Below are 20015 nucleotides of genomic sequence, written 5' to 3'. Positions count from 1 at the left end.
AACAGTGTTTTAGTACTAGGCAACAGTGTACCTGAATCCCACTAGTTCTGATATAATAGGGATACGTGCATTACTGCTCATCTGAAGTACATATTTCTCTTTCCTCTGGGGGTTCATTATCTAAAAACTGGAGTGCTAAATACAGCCAAATGCTGCCCATGCAACTGCAAATGAGCCAGATGTCTACATCATTGTGAACTCCTGAATTTTCACTGCAATGACAAAATAATTCTCTGGGAAAGTAAAAATACCTTCTAGCTGCAAATTTAAAACTGATTATTCTTTTTAATCTGATCATTATTATTCATTATTGTCAAGAATGCCAGCCTTCCATTGTAGCAAGGTCAGGATACTTGGAAAAATATTAATAACCTAGTATTGGGTGCTCGCAAAGTTCCCTCACGTGTTCTCTCAAGTCACATCATACTTGACTAAAAGAAAAAAGTTTGCCTCTAATTCTAACATGAAAAGAAACCTAGTACAGCTATTAACATGTGCCAATTAGCACAGTTGAGTTCAGACCTGTGTATCTAATATGTCAATCAGGCCCAGATGCCTTTTTTACTATAGGAAGACTTGATGGACTTTTTTTTGCAGTTAAGAACAACTAAGATGGAAGGAGCAGGGTAGGCTCTGTCCTCCATCGCCATCATGGTCGGTCTGTTAGGAGAATTCATTCATTTAGAAATCATGGCTTCACTCAGTGCACTAACAACACCCCACTGGGCTTTCAATTAGGCCCTTTCAAACAACAAATAGTCATATGGTCTAAGCAATGAAAAGGGAGTACAAAAGTGGTTCTACAACAGTTTATTTTTTTTTAAAGGTTATTTGAATACAAAAGCAGTTCCATTGTATTCAAGCATCCCTATCGTTACAACAAGTTGCAGGATAAAAAAGAAAGAAGTGTCCCTGCCAGGCAGAACAGGACAGGAGAAGAAAAACGTAGATGTCAGACAGTTCAAACTTCTCTATCCAAAATAGAGAAGTTTGACAGATTCAAGACAAGGCTTTCATTTTTCTCTGTAGCACTGAAATCTACTGGTATGGGTTAAGGAGAGGCCGTTTCTCTCTTTTTCTGGAAGTGAGGGAGAAGCAGCAATAGTTTCCTTGCCATTTTCAGAGAATCCCAGCCTGCAAGTAAAAAACAAAGTGCTAATCTTTCTCATCATTGCTGTGAAAGCCACACATTAGTAAGAATGTCTGTAAATTGAGTGTTAGAACAAAGCTGTTCAGCAACCTCTGCTGACATAAAAGTAATAGACTTGGCATCAGTGGTAATTTCCTAACCACTTTTTTTCCTTCTCAGTCCTAGTCCTAAAGGTCAGAGTGAGCAGCCACCAACCTCTGTATACCACAACAAATTAGTGGATTAATCAAAACAAACAAATGTGTTATCAGTACTTATCCTCTGGAAAAAGTATGCTCTAGCATAGAGAGTGCATAGACCAAAAGGGTAGGTCTCCAACTGAGAGAAATTGCTGGAGCTACAATGACAAGGAGATGCTGAAGGAATTAACCTCAGATGTTTTGTTACCTGCACAAAAACAGAGTAGGTCCCACAGAGTGTTCGCTTCAACTCAGCGGCTACTTTGAGAATGCAGATGATCAACTGCAATCCACTGAGAGCTATTAAAATCGAGAGTAAAATGATGTTCCACTCCACTATGTTAGCAGGTTCTGTGCACTTAGACCAGGCAGGGTAATCTGTGAGGTACCTGTTAGAGAAACACCAGACTGAAATAAGAAGAATGTTTCTGACTACTGATTTGATAAACAATTTCTTCCAGAAGAGTTACACCAATGTTTCTTACCCCCCAGCAGTGTCTTTGAAAATATAATTCCATCCACTTGATGAATTGCAGAAAGGGCCTTGAATCAAATGCAGGGAAAAAATGATGCAACTGTATCCTGAGAAAGCAATTCCAAGCAGGGCTAGCACAATAGAGATAAAACTCTGAAGTAAAGAGAGAGAGAAGTATTACCTTGTGGGGATAGTGTCAACAGCAAATATGATCATTCAGTCTGTCTAGCTACTTCATAGGGGCTAAATTCACCTTTGATTTTCCCAGTCTTCAAAATTCAGAAAGAAAATAGCAGATAAAGAATAGTAAGGATACACATACAAAATAAAGATTAATGCAGAGTTTAAGACAGTTCTACAACTGTAAGCTATATATTATTTGTGTGGGGTTTTTAAACTTGCATTTTTGTAAAATTGTTTCTCAAAACACCAGAGGGACAAAACCAGGTATTAAATATGTCTGTATCCCAGATTGTGTGTATTGATGAATTTCTGAAAAAACCCTCTTCCAAATAATACAGGCAAAGGGATGAAGCTATTTAGCTGGTGTGCTTCATTCTATGTTCTTATTTTATTTTACAAGGATTTGGGGGAAGTGTGTGTCTAATTTTCTTTCACCTTGCTTATGCTTCAGAAGAAACTACACTTTCTGTGACCTTGCAATCCAATTTAGAATCCCGTGTGAAAGGAAGTGAAAACAGCAGTGGAGAGGGCAGCAGGATGTACTGGAAGCAGAGGAGCATGAAGGCATTTGAAACAAAAGCCAAAGAGATGCACAGAAATGAAACACAGACTCACCCTGTAGGTTTTGTTACAGCTCTCACTCTGGCAGCACCGATAGAACACACTACATTCCAGTGTTAGTAGAATTGCTGCCAAAAGAAGGATCTGTAAGAGGACATCCTAAGGTCAGTGAGATAACTGCAGATACTAAGCCAAAGTCTCCTTCACCTTTGGAAGGCAGGGACTGCATCTCTTCTGCTGTCTTGGTATTTTAAAGCTGATCCACAGGACAGCACAATTACTCAAGGCACACATGGAACTGGAGTGGTTTTAGTAGGCTGCTGCTGTACTTGTGTCTTGTACTTGAAAGACAAGAGTACAGCATCTCCCATCACAGTAAAGTGCTATGAGCCTGGGCACGGCTACATCAGTGAAGCTGAGACAACAAAACCAAGTTCACAAGCAAAAGAATCCATACCAGTGAGAAGAAGGGTATTTTATTGATACAAGCACATCAGTTCAACACCTTGCTGACACAGGCAAACAAATCAGGCAATTGCCTTCCGTACCATCACGCTTATGCTAGAAAAAGTCAGTAATGCAAACTTTTGATTAAATTCACCTGGACTTTTGTTTGCTTGTCAAGTATCCATACTGTTTTTTTCAGACTATTGGATTATTTAAGCCTGATCCTAGAATAATTTTGATAAATGGGATCTGGGCTCCAGAATCACAAACTGCCATTTAGAGAGGCACAAGTTTGAAAAGGGAAGTGTGAGAAGAGAATAGTCCTGAATCACAACATTATCCTCTCACATGCTGGATTTGTAACAGAATGATACATGCGTTTTTAATAAATTAGTAATAATCTTAAAGCTAAAAATGCTTCAAAATATCAGTATCACTCTTGCAGTTAACTTTTTCAAACATTTGCAACTGTTTTTCCATTTGAATCCTCTGTCTTGTAGTTTTTTTCTTCTGCTAGAACAGAAGGTTTTTCTTTTGCTTTAAAGAGAATACACAATTTCAAAAGAATGTCTAATGTTTTAATAACAGTTCAGCACCTTCATTAAAAACCTCACTTATGCAGATAAACCCTTTTTAAGCACTGTATACAATGCATTTTGATCACATAACCGCTTTCTGTTCACCAACTCTTTATGAACATGGTGAATCACATGAACAGTGGGCCACTCCATGGTAGTTTATTACTGAAGATGAGCATATCACAAATGTAACAGGCAAAATACTACTATGCTAATCACAGTGACACAATTCTCTGTATTTAGTCAACAGTACTACCTGATGTATTGTGAACTCCGTTCAGTCTTCTTAAATAGTGGATTGCATACAGCTCTGAAAAACATCTGAACCATCATGACAAACTTTTTTTTTTCATTTGGGTAAAAGAGCTCTAATTCAACCTCCACAGGGGATTAAATCAACATAGTGTTTTCCTCCATAATACAAGCATAAATTGCATGTAAGCAAAAAGACAGCAGGAAAAAACCCTCCAACACACCCTGCAAAGTTATTTGCACTTAATAACATACATAACTTGTCATTCAGTATACTAACTTTTTTCCAGTTTGAGTTTTTCTGCCTGCAGGGATTTTTGTTGAAGTAATCCATATGCTCTTTTTTTTTAAAGCAATTGCTGAAGAGTTATTCAATATTCTTTGCAGTAGAATGCAATTCATTAAAAATCCATAGACTGCACACTTACCATCACACCTGAGAAACAGATTCCTTCGAAATACCACTCATGGTTGGGAAGCTGGTAACTGGCAGCATGCAGAGCTTTCCCGTTAGGAAAGTACAGGAGGATATTCACAACAATACTCCAAAGTGCAAGAGGTACCAGCAGACAACTCAAACAGCTTCCACATGTCTCCAAAGCCATCTCTCAAGAACTCTGGAAGTTTTGTTCTTCTAAGCTAACAAAAGTTTACAAGACTTTCAATATAAGAAGCGTTTTGACCTCCGCAACTTGATTCAGTCATTTCATATTCACAGGAACCAGTGACTGGAGTGATTCCAAGGACAGAAGTGCTTAACAGTTAGAACAGATGGCTATCACTGTGTAAACTCACTGTCCTGTGTTAAGCACGTCTTTAAGTAGCCATTTCCCTTCTAAAAGATCCTCCTTTGTGATCTTCCAAATAAAATATGTCTAGGAGTCAGACTCAGGAAGGAACTTCAAAGCTCTCATTTCCTAGTGACTGCTCAAAAATGTCCTCTCTACACATGATCTGCAACACAGTTTGTGACAGAAGCAAGGTTTTTCAACCTTATTGCAGCATAGGGAAGGGAGCTGTAAGAAGATAAATATGCCAGTCTCTGTACAGAAGGCGACATTTTGCCTAATACTACAGAGATTTATTAAGAGAACACCTTAAGGGGGAACCAGTGTATTACTGACTTGCAACAGCAGGCTGATCCTGGGCCATCTTGCAGAGAGAAGAGAGAAGCCCAAGAAACACTGGTTAGAAAACTGCAAGGTAGACTTATATTCATACTTTTAATTATTTACTCTTTCCCACAGCATTATGTGGCTCCAGTGCTTTGCAAATTAAATCCTATTATTTCTTCAGTTGTTTCATTCTGTGCTTACAGCTGAGCTTGCACAGCTATAGACCTGACCTATGTACACGTGACTTCTTGTGCAGGACAAAAGGTCTGGCTGTTGTTTTGAAATGCCTGCTGTTTGCACTGTGCAAAGCCAAAGTCAGACAGCTTTCCTATTGTCACATGTCATCATTCCCCAACCCCTGAGCACCTAAACACTATCCCTGTAACCCAGAGCCAGGGCAGTTTGAACACTTGCAGCACAACCCAAACCTTGAGTCTATGCCCCTGTGAGTCATCAGAAAAGTAACTCAAGAATGACCTTCAGTTTTACTAAATAGGAAAATTGTAGTCAGAGGGAGAAAAAAAAAAAAAAAAAAGGAGGTCTATCAAAAGCAGGAAGACAGGAAGACTGATTTTAGAAGCAGTGACATCACAACATTTTTTCCTTGTGTTTCCTCATGAGCTGTTTCAGGCTCTTCACACAGGAGGCTTCTCTCATCCTCTCATAAAAGCTGTTTGGATTGCATGTTGTAACTAATTTCATACTATCACTTAACATGAGATCACACAAGGAAACAGTCATGGTGGTACTCACACGATTACACCCTTTTTGTACCTGTTCTCTGCTGTGACTCTCCTCTTTTCCTAGGAGGTTTCATTTTGAAGTCCTCATTCTAGATCTTCCCATATTTTCTGTTTTACTCTCTCATCACTATGGACACCTTTTTTCAGGTCTCTCTCCAATCAGAATTAGTTGCGAACCTGCCTTTGCAGACTCATAGGCAGAGACAAAACTCATGTCATCAACACTACGCCACAGAGAGCAGAGAAAACAGCTGCATTAAAACCACGCACATCCAATCTCCGTGACTGATTTTTTAGTACAAAACTCAAAGATCATATAATTGGCTGAAATATTTTCTTAAAAGCAAAGGCCAAAATTAATAGCAAGTATTTTATAATCAAATTTGATGCTATTTCCATTATAACCTGTTCTGATTAGAAGAAGCTAATTTGGGAAATGATGACTGAAGCAGCGTTTGTTCTGCAGTACAGCAGTCTGCTTCATGACTTTGTTTTTAAATTGAGCTCTGCAAATACCAACTCACAGCACGGTTATTTTTCTGGCACACAATGCCACTAGAACAGCAAACAACTATTTTATACTAAGAATAAAGCAAACTTGTAAGCCAGTTTCTCAAAAATCTTGCCAAGTGTTGCAAGCACTGCTTTTCCATTGCTGTCATTATTCATGAGCTGATTCCAAGCTTGTTACCGAAAAGTCATGTTTACTCTGTGAGTGACTTCTCTGCCAGCTGAAATGAATACAACCTAAACCAATCACTTCTTCACAATGTAACGGATAAATTTCTCAAAACATCGTCTTATGTACCAGGCAACAAAATAATCCAGCTGGCCATTTTTACACGACAATATAAATAGTGAGGAGTAATGCTGTGCATTGGGACTACAGGAATCTATTGGTGCTGCATGCATTTGTGCTGAGGTTTCAAGTCTGAACCCTAGCCTAATCACTCTGTGTATTGGAATTCATAAAATTGTTTCAGTTCTTTAATTAATTGTGTACCAGAAAAACAACCATTATGCAAGAATAAAGGCAAAAATCTTTAAGTTGCATGGTAATATACATTATTCCATTAAGGACTCTCTTTTCTACTCTCTCCTTCCACACCCCATTGAAACTTGTTTTTTCAAACACTGTATTATCACACACAAAGACACTGTACCACACAGGTGCAAGGAGTTTTGTGTGTATACATATGTGTATGCACATATTCTCCTTCTGCCCTCTCATAGCAGGGCAGGACAGGGATAGACACTACAAAGAAATGGCATTAAAGTCTCTCAACTACTTCTGTGTATGTAGTTATAAATAAATACTCTTGCGAAATTCAAGTATCCTGAGATTCTAGACACAAACTCTTTTCATCTGAGAATTCTTTTGCTGGTGTAGATATAAGTGGACAAATTTGTTTTCACAATTCACATTTTTCAGGTATATATTTGTGCAGGGCAGACTTAACAGCAGACAGCCTGAGATACACCTGAAGTTTCTGGCTATTTTTAAAGGCCACCCTCCTGGTTAGAAACAGCCTAAGGATGCACTGATACCCATGGAAACTTCTTTTTCTCCCGTGAATAGAAATTAATTTGTTTGTTTTCAAAGACAATGTGAAAAACTAAATTCCAAAACTGAGCCTCATTCCTTTGAAATAAAGAGCATGTCACATTTTGGTTTTCACTTGAAAAATGCCATTGCCAGCAGCAATGCTGCCATGCTGGCTTTGCCAGCAATGCTCTTGGCAGCACATTATTCAGATGTATTTGTGATGAAACGTTCACTCTAAATGCAACAAGCTACACTTCAGAGGGTCTTACCCAGGACCTTACAGTAATGCCTTCAGGCTGGTAACAGGGGAAGTCAGGTATTTCAGATTAATCTGTCTTTGCTGACCTGAATTTGGACTGTATTCCTGGAATGCTGTGAGGCCTGAGGGTCTGCTGAGCAAGATAAAAACCCAGAGTCATGCCCAGATCTTGTTTTATCTCAGAGCCTGTAATGGAGCAAGTCTGAGATGATTCCCCTTGGCAGGGGCAGGAGGGGCTCAGAAAGGCTCAGCTGCGCAGGGACACCCTCGGCTCCCTGGTGGGGAACTGCCAGCCCTGACCCAGGACTGAGACTCCACGGGTGCTGTTGTATCTGTCCCAGAGCTGCTGTTGAAGCCTTATTGATGAACAAACACCTGTTTCAGTTAAATGAGCCAAACCAAGCAAAGAAGCAGTTCCCACTCTGGCAGACCCTGCTGGAGAGGAAAAACAGGTAATAACCTGACTTCATTAAATCCACATTCTTATGCCACCACTGCCCTTTACTCCAAAACCATGCAAGCAGTGTTTCAGCATGGGCAAGGAAGGAATCACTGACACCTCCTGGGTATTTTTAATACAAATCTTTATTTGTGAAATACAGGGGAAGTTCAGAAAAATCCTGACAAGCCCTCAATCATCCACATTTTACTGTTGCTTTGGTTTTGGTCCAGCTGATCAAAACCATTTATCCAAGCCAGGCTGGATTTGGTTTGTGCTCATTCCAAGATCAGAATGGAAGAGCAACTTTATTGGGAAAACAGGACAAAGTACAGAGCTTTTGTTCCAGTAGAAAGAGATAAAAAATAAATAAACCCACTTTAGTGATATGTTAAGGCAGTTGCCTGTACCAAGGTGAAATGAACCAAAGATATTCAGGATACATTTTGCCTTTCAGTTCAGGCAGGTTAGTGAAAACCTGCATATGATTCCATCAACAAAGGCCCCAAGTCAGTTAAACTCATGGCAACAGCACAGTTTGACAACAACGTGTATTTCAGTATCCATGGAATGTTTAAAAAAATCCATAGTATACTCATTACAGCACACACATGCACCGATGTCAATGCATTGTCAGGTTTCTAGCAAACGTATGTCTGGGGGGAGGAACAAAAAGAAAGAAACATATTAATGGAAAGAATGCTAATATTGTGTCCAATTAAAAATGTAAAAATTAACCTGACCACATTTAGAAAACCATAGCATAGCTCTTCTATACTGCAGTTAGAGCAAGGAAGACAGAGGAAGAAGGAAGAAAAGAGTAATAGTTTTGAAAGAGTCCCAACACTCAACTACGTCAATTAAAAATGTGAAACGCATGCTTATCTATAGTGTGTGATATAAATTAGATCTGGTTCATACTTTAAGTCATGATGATTCCAATACTAGCGCTCTAACACTGATTTTGGAATATGTCAAAACTATTTAACAAGGCTTTAAAGAAATTTGGAGAAAATTTCCTTTCCTCAGTCAAAAAAAGAATCTACCTTCAAAAACCCCCCAGATATGTCTGCAGATTTTGTTAGCTATGTGCAAATATTTCTGTTATCTTGCTTCCACTAAGCAAGGCCAGGATGCTGCAGTTTTCATTATAGGCAGCATAATGTCAGTAGCTTATGAGCTGCTGTGGACAAAATGCAAGGCTAACACAATATAGTTAGAACAAGCACCACACTATGCAACAATGGTTTAGGCAAAGACCAAAACCACCGGGGGATCTGTATCTCAGTTATGTCACCTATACAGTGCTGATGATCACATGTGTCATTGGACAGACAAAAACCCTCTAGCGCCTAGCTCTCAGGAAGATTAAAGTCACTGTGACAGTTGAGGAATCAGCTGAAAGCATCTGATCAAACACTAAATGAAAATTCTAATCACAACAGGGCTATAGAGACAGTTGTACAGCGAATTGTTGCTTAAGAATACCTATAAAATAACTGCTGAGTAAAACTTCATAGTAGTGTAAGTAACTGGTTTCATATTCATCTGAGAAGCATGGGTATATCTGCAAGTTTCTTACCTCCTCATGACTGCAGCACAACCCACACAGTCCTCCAAGAATGCCATTGATTATCTGTATGAAGCACAGAATGAATTCTATTCCTCCCAATATAAGGAGGATGGAAAAGAGGGTGACATTCCACTGCACGATGTTTTGAGGTTCCTGACATTCAGACCACTTGTTATACTCAAACAAGTACCTGTACACAGCAATTAAAATCATATTAACACTGTGTCAGAGTGGGATACTTACTATATATTAGAATCAAATTATGTCTAGTCTGTAACTGCATTGAGGATATTCACTCTATAGCGTCCTAATAGGCTAGATTCCCTTAGGACTAGATTCCTAAAGGAATAGAAAAAGCAGTGGTTTACTCCATGCAAGGTTGGTTTGGCTAAGGAACATGTTGAAATATCAACCACACATTTTTGCTAAGCCTTAATTTCTTTTAAAAAATTATCTAATCTATAAAGGCAGAATTTCCTATTGCTGATTAAAGTGAGGCACAAACTCAAGAAAGCTGAAAGAGCAAAGTTTTTTCTCAAAACAGTCACAAAGCTTTGCAGGACTGGGCCTTTTTTCTAAAGATAGCAGTCACTGAGGCAAATGTATCCCTTCTCTCCTGTGTTGCAGTCTTTGGGCCCTCACATGCTTACTTGGATGAGCCAAACAGAACAAATTTGGTGGGATTCTGCAGTATTTCAGCTGTCACTGCTCACTCACATCTTGAGAACATTAGCACTTGCCTTCAGCAAGGACTTGACCTAGTTCTTCTACATTCAGTCATGGTCAGGAGGATGGAGAAGGAGGAATGACTCCTCTTGTGAGAGATACAAGTGAAATATAAAACTTGAACTCTATTGCAAAGAGCTTTATGTGGCCTCAGTACTCGAACTGCCTCTAGTCTAGTATCAGCCATAAGCTGTTGCTAGATACAGCCTTGAGGTTGCCAGCCATACAGACACTTTAAAAGTATGCCATGATATGAATCACAACAGGATTTATGTGCATTAATGGAAAATAGTACACTGAGACTTCTTTTGCAGGAGAATCTTAATTAGGGATAATTAGGAGCTTCTTGCCTCTCTGTCCTGCAGTGGGCAAAGATTCTTATAAACCTTCTCAAGTTTCATTTATGAGACTCTATACCATTGTCACTAATGTGGGCATTGTGCCACTTTATGCTGTGGCAAAGCAGCTTCAGAAGGAAGCCAGACAAAACATACACAAATGATAAGACAAATATCTTAACCACTATTCCTAGTCTGCAAATCCTTCAAAGTCCTAAAACTTTATACTTTGTTAGAGAAGTTCATGGACATGAACAGGCTATGATGTATAGATTTAATCACATATATATTTCTGTGGCTTTAGTTTTACACTGTAGCAGCGAGGGTAACTGATTCCATTTGTTCTTACCAAGTGGGAAGGACAAAGCTACGAATAGATCTTGGTATATGGTTACTGGACAATACTGAAAGGTACTGGAATAAAGCCTGTGTGTACATTGGGAAGAGATAACAACCTCATGAACAGACAACTTACCCTCCAGAAGAGTCAGTGAAAGGATAGATCCAGTTTCTCTCTGGACGGGTAAAACAATACGGTCCTTGAGACAACCCCAGTGCTGAAATGGTTATACAGTATCCAGAGCCAAGGATCCCAACAAAGGCTGCCAGAACTGAGGCCAGCATCTGCACAGCAGACATAAACATGAACTTTCATCACAGCCATCGCCTTGTCTTTGGCATTACCTGGGACTGGGATATACAGGCTCACTTACCACACAGCTCTTTCCACAGCTCTCATGGCCAAAGCACCCACAGCAGTTGTCATTATGAAGCCCAATGAACACTGCAGCTGGAATGAGTACCTGGGTTTGGAGCAAACAAACCACACTGTTCCTTTTGGCTGCACAGAGAGGGCAAATAAAACACAGTCTTCAAATGTCATTCATTTATGTTGCTTCTTGGCAGTCAGCCCTACAGGTGATTCAGCTTTACTCCTGTTTAACACAGTAGGCATCTCTCTACTGACATCACTAACTCCGGGACAGATATATTTCTATTGCCACTTTGTGGCAATATTGCACTTAGGCACAGAAAGAGACTGTTGGGGTATTGCTACATCTGAAGTATTGCAGCTTTAAAAGTTTCTGTCCACATTAAAGGCTGTATTTGCAAATAAAATGCTTTGTAAAAAACAAAAGGGCATTAACTTTATTCCAATGAGGACTACAAAATAAAGATTTTTGAAAAACATTTACTGCCAGTACACTTGTTACTTAAGAGCAATCATCATTGCCTGTGTAACAAACCAGTCTGACTAGAGTAGAAAATCTAGTAAAATTTTGCACAATTCAGACAAACATCTCATTACAGACATCTACTTTTTTCCAAGATTTCACAACCAGTTTCCACTGACAGAAATACAAAGTAACAAAGCAGAAGCTATCCATGTGAAACAGAAACCATCCATACTCCAGAGTTTTTAGCATAAAATCAAGGATGAATGGAGCTGATTAAACAGAGGATCCTCCCACCAGCAATAATAGCATTTAACATTGTCCACTTATAAAGACTCTACACCCAAGAGTATTCTGGAAAACCATAAAGAAAGGGTAGAGAGTTGTTTGCAAGCTGCGGACTTACTTAATGTGAAACTAAAATAAGAACTATCCTGTTGAATAGACACATACTTGTCAGTCCTTACTCAAACCCGTTGCTGAGCCCCAATGCTTCAAGTCCAGAAGAGGTTCTACTCTTCTGTGTGCTGTAGAAGTTCCACTGATTTCACTTGTATTATTCTGTGTGTAAAGCCCAGTCTTTGCAAATCCCACTCTAGATCCCAATGGGACTGTAACACAGCTGTAAAACACCTCTCACATCACAAAGCACCTTAGCATGCAATTGTTTTCAACCTGTGATTTGCAGACACCTTGAGATCATAGAATTATAGAGTGTTAAGAATTGGAAGGGACCTATAACCTATTTCTAAGAGGACTTCTAAAAGCAGACGAAAAAGGAAGCCTGGAGTTAAGGGTCTTAAATATGCTGCAGTGTGGCCCACAAAACTGAAAATGTAGAAAATAAAAGCTTTGGATTAGTGACATCCTATAAAGAACACACTCAGTCCTTGCATCCTGTTATTCAAATGCAAAGCTTTGACAACTACTATTCAATGCCTCTGAATAAACAACTAAAGCAGAGCATCGGTCAGCATGTCAGATAATAGAAATTAAGGAATTGTATCTAAATGTTCATTAGTCAGAGACATTTAAAAGGAGACTGGTTCAATAATATAATAAAAATTTAAGTTTTAACCCTTTATGCAAACTGTGATTTGCTGAGAGGCTTGGTTTCACTTTTGCATTTGGATTCTATGCCCTAGATCCTGATTTTTTCAGCTTTAAAGTGACATAATGTTGTAGATAAGATAATCAATAGTAACTAATAATAGCTATGGGATAGTATAGCTTTTTTCTAATACAACTCCAGAGACACATGTTGACAAGTTATTTGATGAATAAACTCAGGTAGCAAGTAGAGAAAGAGCAGTACCAAGTACCTCCAAAAAAAACTTGAAAGAAGACACTAGGTTGTTACTTACCAGAAAGCCTCCACCCAGAATGCCGTGAAGGCACTCCACGTACTTGCTGAGGTGATGCTCTGAAGCAAATCTTGTTTCGCCATTGGGAAAATAAAGTAGAGTGTTGGCCACAATGCAGAGGAGGGCAAGGATGAGCAACTTATAACCAACACATCTAGCACACCTTCCAAAACACATATTCTCAGCTTTAAAAATCTCCCTTCAGCTTGTCTAATTCAAACTATCTCACACCTGTCCACAGCTAAAAGAAGATCAGTGTTTATTCCCATGTCCTTAAATACCAGGGGTTACCTAATTACCTGGATGACGTTTACAACCCTTCCTAACCACCATTCCCAATTGCAGAGTGAGAGAGCAGGGATGGCAGAATGCCACCACCCTTTTTAAATGCAATAATTGTAGATGCACCAAATGCAATGAAGGGAATATTGAATACTAGGTGATTTCATACTAATGTATGATGCTTGGAATAATCACTGGTGAACATGATTAGATGTGAACAACAGGCTTAAACCACAACACAAGTTCTGTTAGGAACTGAAGGAAAATGTTTTGTTTTCTTTGTTAGAAGCAGCTTTGAAATTTAGGTTTATAGACTGATTCAGAACAACCTGAAGCCGGGGAAAGACTTGGCTGACTTCAAGAGCACTGAGTCAGAGTTCTGGATATAAACAGAATAAGGTCTACAGGAATGGCAAATATGTAGAGCAACTTCTCTCTTTACTATCCTGTTGATGGAACAACAGAAAACCTCACCATGAGGTTGGAAAACAAGTAAAATGAACAGGTAGGCTTCTTAGGAGTGTCCTTGTTCTTTCTATAATAAGATGAGCTGAATTTAGATTAACAGTCAATTAGTAAATGGTTTGGTAACAGCTAAACCAAGCAAACACTTGTGAAAAATATTGCTTGAAAAAAAGCAGGATTATAAAAGAGTCCTTGCACTAAAATATCATGTATAGAAACACACACAAAAAGAAAAATGCCAAGAAAGAAACAGATTGTATCCAAGGTTTCCTAATGGTGTTTCATATACCACTAACAATAATTTCCACAGTAAATGGAGACACAAAGTGAGCTATAAAAATTAAGATCTAGCCTTTTCTCTTTTCCCTCATGCAATTTTTTTTTAAATAGCCCAAAGCCTTTTCCTTCACATACAGTTCAACATAGAGGTGTGAGCTGCGATGCCCACTGCCATCACATGACAGGAGGTAACTAAAATGCACAAGCCCAGACTAGATCCAGGTGATGCTGCTGCTGCCATCATCACAGTACAATGTAATTCTCATTGCAATACCAGAAACTTGACAAATGGAGTTTGGGAATGTACAGGATATTAGAAGACTATAATGAAACTTAAAAAAAAAAAGTTTCTTTTTTTGAAGGTGAGGTGAGGTGTGTTTAATAGCTAAATAACAGAGTAGACACAAGCCCAAGTCAAAACCATGGTATTCTTGCAAGAGATGTGAGCAACATTTATGCTGAGAAAGAGTGTGCAAAACTAAAAGGTGGGGGGTGAAGCAGGGGAAGAGAGCAGGCTGGTGCAGCTGTGGCTTTGTGATGCAACTTCTCCGGGTATTGTAGCTGCTGACCTTGGAGACTTCCTTCATTATGAGAAATATCCTTCAATTGTACAAACATAGGCTGGCCATTATTGTGTGCTTCACCTCTAATGACTAAAACAACCCTAAATATTATCCTGCAAGTTTCCTCTGCAGAAGACGGACTGAAAACTTCCTTTATTTTGTTGGGCTAAAAATCCCAAACCACTCCTTCCCCAAAACCCACCACCCAATACTCTTCCGCCCAGCTGAACAACCACACCAACATATTGCCTGTGCTAAATGGATTTAAAACCCTAGCCTTAACCATTTATTTGGAAACTATTCTATTTACAACTTAAATAAATGTTTTTCTAAATGCTTCATTGAAAAAAAAATTACATCATCAAGAACTACCTATATTTAAAATCAACTCTGTGTTCAAAATGTCTTCCAATTACCTTGAAAACAGTGTGAAGAAAGAATGAAAGAAACAAAACAAACATTGTATTTGATGCAAATACTATTTTTTTACATTAAAAGACATGGTCAGGTGTGAATCAAGGGGGCTTCACTAATGCCACTGCCATTTGGATACCCTATGGTACATCTTCTACCAGAAAGACTCAATATAACTTTTCTTTGCAGAATTTCTGGTGGTCCCACCCACCATCCTAAAAAGGCTAATGGAGGAAAGTGCCTCAGCTGGAAGCACTGGCCAGATGTGGTGACTCTATGACACACCATAGGAAATAATGGCATGGGCTTCACTGATTCGTTTGGAAGGACTGGGCATCACAGCATATGTATTTACACAGGTTATTAATTCCCACTTGCATTCATTTGTAAGATGTTCTCATTTAGTCTTTTATTTTTTACTAGGTTGCTGCTCATGGAGGCCAGCGCTAGCTCAGAAAATTGTTGGGAATATTGTGGGAATGTGTGGTCACCTGTTGGCTAAACTAAGGGCAGGCTCTTGGCCAGCTGTGCAGACAGGGCTCCTGGTGACCTTAGGAGAGCTCCAACTCCCTTTGACCCATCCATGCTGCCATCCATTTCTCAATGTCCAAATGATGCATTACCCATGGTTTCCAGTAATCCACAAAAGCACTGTGATACATCTGTAACTGCCCTCACCACCTCTCAAGTGCACATTGGTTGACAAACTTGACCTGGACAGTCACAAGAGAAAGCTGCTCATCATGAAGCCCTTGGTGCCTATGGTCTCCTGGCCACAGACAGAACAAATTCTCCAGATTACTTTTATTAATTAGATCACAGCTCCTCAGATGAACCAATGAGCTACTTATGAGCACAAGAAACTATCTGCTGTCATGAGAGCAATTGCTCCTGACACAGGTGTAACACACATGCATGTGCTTGCTTGCTATCTCTGCTACCACTTTGAGACAGTAAACTGATCTGAACCATAGAAGTCAGCTTGGAATGAGAGCTCACACTTCTACATAACAACACCCACACATACAGAGAACATTTCATTAGTAATAATGCTGACCTAAGAAGGAGTCAGTAACAATGCAACAAAAGGAGTTTTGCCATTTGACCAACCAGTTTGGAGGCTGAAAATCTTACAATCACGGCAGAGCTACCACTAAATGAGTGTAGAGAAATCCCTCTCTTTAAAGAAGAACCCATAAACCTTACTTAAGAACAACTATTACTGACCCTGGACTTGCAATCCCCCAATCAAATAAACCACTTCAAACACAGTTTTCTGGTGACATGCAAAAACCATGCTGTAGCCTGCATTCATTAATTCTTCCAACAATGTTATTAAGATAAAAGTAGGACATAGGACAAACAAATCCTTTTTCTATTTCTGCAACAGCCTGTAGGTGAAACCTCGGCCTTGCAAAATGGTCAGCAAATATTTGTTTCCCTTGGACTGTACTATTTACACATTTGCATTTGTTTGCATTTTAGATTTCTAGTCTATCCCTAAAAGTGTGACATTCTTGCAAAAGTTAAACAAGCATAAGGCATTACCATCACTGTACTATGAGCATCCTCTCCTCTACACTGTGTTTGTAATGGCTGTATGGATCAGAAAGCTGCCATCAGCTTAGCGTACAAAGTCTGCATCGCACAGCACCAGGAACAGATGGTCTTCTGGCTTGTGGTGTGTCACTGATGTCTCCCCTCCCCTGCAGCAACCACAGAAAACAGACATTGAAAATGTGGGAAAAAATTACCAGTGTTGTGGCTTTGGGTCTTGTGGTGCAAAAGTCACACATTAATTACCTTTGTATTTTTCATAAAGTGATACTGTTGGTAGTGAATTTCTAATCCAGAAAAAAAAAATGAAACCCAAACAACAGGACTATCATAGTGTGTACTTTAGGTCTCTAAGCTAAAAACAAAACAAAACAAAACAAAACAAACAAACCACAAAAAACCACAAAAAAACCCAAAAACAAACAAAAAAACCCCCACCCCACAACCAACCAACAACAACAACAACAACAACAACCACCACCACCAAAAAAACCGAAAAAACCCCCCAAAACCCACAAAAAACCAAAACAAACAACTGAAGCACCAAATCCTTTGGCTGTTCTTTTTCCTTAGCATATGCTTCATACATTGCTCATGCAATCTTGCCTCTGGAATTGGCCATTAGTAAACTCAATTAAATGTTTCAATTATACTTGCTGAACAATCCCACAACTGTTGCATGGCTGGGAGGAGCCTACATATTGATTCCATAGCAGCAGGGTGGGAAATGAATGTTTAAATTTAACATTTCTTTCACATTAGCATGACTGACACTGCAGCATATTGTCTTTACTTGCATGTCTTTCAGCACCGGTAGCAATTGAATCAGATATCACAATCAGAAAAGCAAATCAGACATGACCACAAGACTCTTAAAATATGATTTCCTAAACTGCAACTGCACCCTTCCATCAATCTTTGCTATCATCATTTAAATTGGAATTCTGAAATCCATTTAACAATATACATTCAGTGCACAGAATCTTTGCTACAAGATGTTCCTTAAAATGGCTGTCAAAGATAAACCCAACTATTTCACTGTCATGTTCCTCCCAGGGGTACCTCAAGACCTCAAATATACAGGTAGAACATATTTTTAGTAGGATGGAATTTTTAGGAAAACTAAACATTATTTTAAAAAGTATTTAAAAAAAACAATTAAAGAGAACCAATTAAAAACCATGATTAAAGAATAAGTTAGTCTACAGAGGATCCTTTTTCATCTAAGCAACATTTAACAAAGAGAAGCAGAAGAAAATAACATTTCATGCTGATTATGATTTAATTAATTCTTAGTCTTTTTTTAAGGTAACATACTGGAACAACACAACTGAGACTGTATTCTCTGTAAATCTACAAAACATGTCTACCGTGTGGTACTAGATACAGCCCTCTACTGCAGCTGCTCTTTTCACAAGGTTTTTAAAACTTGCAGATATGGTGCCATTCTAATGAACTGTAGTTGGTTTGGAGGATGGGGAAATACTGATTTCCTGAATTAGGACTTTTCGATTCCTTTGTACTATAATTAAAGCTAAAAATAGCTGTAAAAGATCTGACTACCAGGGGTCAGGTCCTGCCCATGGGACCTTCTGCAGTGCTCAGAAGGTGGAGTACCCCACGAATTCCTCCAGCTCCCTCTAGTGATAATCATGCTGTGACCAAACAGGTTGTGCCGGGCCCATTTATGGGTCTCTGCCTCCAGTGACCCATAGCTCTCAAGTCTTCCACAATAGCACCTGAAATACCATCTTCAGGTAAGAGGCATCTGCCTTTGTGGAAGACAACAATGCTCAGTAACAGCTCCTTGTGGCACAGGAGCCAGGAACAAGGCACTCTTACAGGAAGAGGAACTAAACTAAGGCATCATGCCCCCTAAGTCAGACCTTGAGGCTTAGACAGGACAGGTGGGATTTGGTTCAGATGCTAGTTCCAAAATAGAGTTCTTCCAAGAACAGATTTATAAATGCTAAGTTAAAAAAGAAAATAAACCAAATTTCTTCTTTTACAGAAAAATTGTCCTGTTCTCTGCTCTCCATAAGCACAAAGACAAAGGAAATAAAGCAAACTGGAAGTTTCCTCTAAAGGTGAGGAGAAAAAACCCTCAAAAAATCAAAATATCAGAGTCCTTCCCTAGCATCTGCACTGAATCAGATGGAATTTCTCTCCAAATAGGCAGACACTGACTTTGAGGAAACTGCAGGCATGTCAACAATAGTACTTGCCTGTGAGGCAAAACATCAGGGGCTTTTATGTGTTACACTCCACTGACCCTCAGGATTTTGATAAATTATACTCTGCTCTAAGATGAAGACATAGGGCTTACTAAAGGAGCACTACTTAGAGGCATACAAAGGGTTCAAAGAAAATTAAGGAATTGTGTCCTGTAAAACCATTACAATTACAAAGCCATTACAGCATTCTTCATACGCAGACTTTTAAAGTAGGTTGCTGATTAATCCAGCCTATGAATAATGTGCAATGAATAAAAATATTGTCACAACAGAAATTAGTTTCCAGTCAATTTTCATTACCATTTATTATTATTATTTTAATTATTAAACTTTTCTTCTCTCAATCCATCAGTTTTCTCTCTATTAACCCTCCAACTGTCTCCCCACCCCATCAAGGGCAGAGTCAGCAAGCAGCTCTGTGGGGCTGAGCTGCTGGCTGAGTTAAACCATAACAAGTGTCTAAACAGTGTGTTGCTAAGTAACATTAACAACAAGGTTCTGTTGAAGTTTACTGCTAGTAACTCAGTCCTAATAACGCTAGGCGAATGAATGAATGAATGAATGAATGAATGAATGTTGCCAAGACAGAATCTGGATTGTGTTTTTAATTATTTAAGATTATAAAACAGTGATCTGAAAAAGAGAAGACATTTCTACTTTTCTGTCAAAATAAAATGAAGACCTAAAATTGACAAGCTCATCTTGCAAAGAACTCAAAGATCATCCTTATCATTGTAAATTATACTTACAAAGAGCAAAAAGAAAAGTAATCACCATTGGTTAGAGGCTACGGAGTTGTCAGGGCTATATAACTTTGCACTGCTAATGGAGTCACTTTATTTTAATGATAAGGAGTCTCAGTACCTTAGAAGTCATGAGAGACACTTCTTTCCTTGCCTTAAAGAAAAAAGGCTCAGCTATGGCCACAGCACAAGAGTAACTTCATCAACACTGTATTTGCATAGTTCTGCATGGAACTATGGCACGAGGCTGAACTTAGACAGTGAACTATAGACAAAAGGCTGACCTGCTGAGGCAATGAAGGTGTGCAACACCCTCAGCTCCTGAACCTGGCCAACACACATCTGACAGTCTATCCTCTCCTGGAATCTCACATC

At 39.0% G+C, this 20015-nt stretch overlaps 2 protein-coding genes across 3 annotated transcripts; both read right to left on the bottom strand.

The window, feature by feature from the left end:
• Nucleotides 1-795: 795 nt before the first annotated feature.
• TM4SF18 (transmembrane 4 L six family member 18) lies at nt 796-4675 on the bottom strand. The gene is made up of 5 exons (XM_063408632.1): nt 4254-4675; nt 2603-2692; nt 1815-1957; nt 1538-1718; nt 796-1134 (listed from the first exon to the last, which is right to left on the bottom strand). The coding sequence occupies exons 1-5, from the start codon at nt 4428-4430 to the stop codon at nt 1120-1122; spliced, it is 606 nt and encodes a 201-aa protein (XP_063264702.1). The 5' UTR covers nt 4431-4675; the 3' UTR covers nt 796-1119.
• A 3380-nt stretch (nt 4676-8055) lies between these two features.
• TM4SF1 (transmembrane 4 L six family member 1) lies at nt 8056-18562 on the bottom strand. 2 transcript variants are annotated; one of them, XM_063408641.1, is made up of 6 exons: nt 16910-18562; nt 13104-16812; nt 11278-11367; nt 11040-11188; nt 9510-9690; nt 8056-8583 (listed from the first exon to the last, which is right to left on the bottom strand). In XM_063408641.1, the coding sequence occupies exons 2-6, from the start codon at nt 13278-13280 to the stop codon at nt 8569-8571; spliced, it is 612 nt and encodes a 203-aa protein (XP_063264711.1). In that variant the 5' UTR covers nt 13281-16812; nt 16910-18562; the 3' UTR covers nt 8056-8568. The 2 variants fall into 2 exon arrangements, with proteins under 2 accessions (XP_063264711.1, XP_063264710.1); XM_063408640.1 differs by having other exon boundaries at nt 13104-18562.
• Between the last annotated feature and the right edge of the window lie 1453 nt (nt 18563-20015).

This window comes from Prinia subflava, chromosome 11 (genome assembly GCF_021018805.1).
Source record: "Prinia subflava isolate CZ2003 ecotype Zambia chromosome 11, Cam_Psub_1.2, whole genome shotgun sequence".
In the NCBI taxonomy this organism is placed as follows: domain Eukaryota; kingdom Metazoa; phylum Chordata; class Aves; order Passeriformes; family Cisticolidae; genus Prinia; species Prinia subflava.
This window is presented reverse-complemented; position numbering and strand designations above follow the sequence as displayed.

What these genes read in the sequence shown, in the direction of transcription:
- TM4SF18 (XM_063408632.1), bottom strand. Translation starts at nt 4,430, where the DNA reads ATGGCTTTGGAGACATGTGGAAGCTGTTTGAGTTGTCTGCTGGTACCT. An exon ending in TCTGTTTCTCAGGTGTGATG is followed by an intron (nt 2,693 to 4,253) that starts GTAAGTGTGCAG and finishes GTCCTCTTACAG; the next exon opens with ATCCTTCTTTTGGCAGCAAT. An exon ending in GCTGTAACAAAACCTACAGG is followed by an intron (nt 1,958 to 2,602) that starts GTGAGTCTGTGT and finishes TCTTTACTTCAG; the next exon opens with AGTTTTATCTCTATTGTGCT.
- TM4SF1 (XM_063408640.1), bottom strand. Translation starts at nt 13,280, where the DNA reads ATGTGTTTTGGAAGGTGTGCTAGATGTGTTGGTTATAAGTTGCTCATC. An exon ending in TTCTGGGTGGAGGCTTTCTG is followed by an intron (nt 11,368 to 13,103) that starts GTAAGTAACAAC and finishes CTCCAAACCCAG; the next exon opens with GTACTCATTCCAGCTGCAGT. An exon ending in TTCACTGACTCTTCTGGAGG is followed by an intron (nt 9,691 to 11,039) that starts GTAAGTTGTCTG and finishes TGCTGTGTACAG; the next exon opens with GTACTTGTTTGAGTATAACA.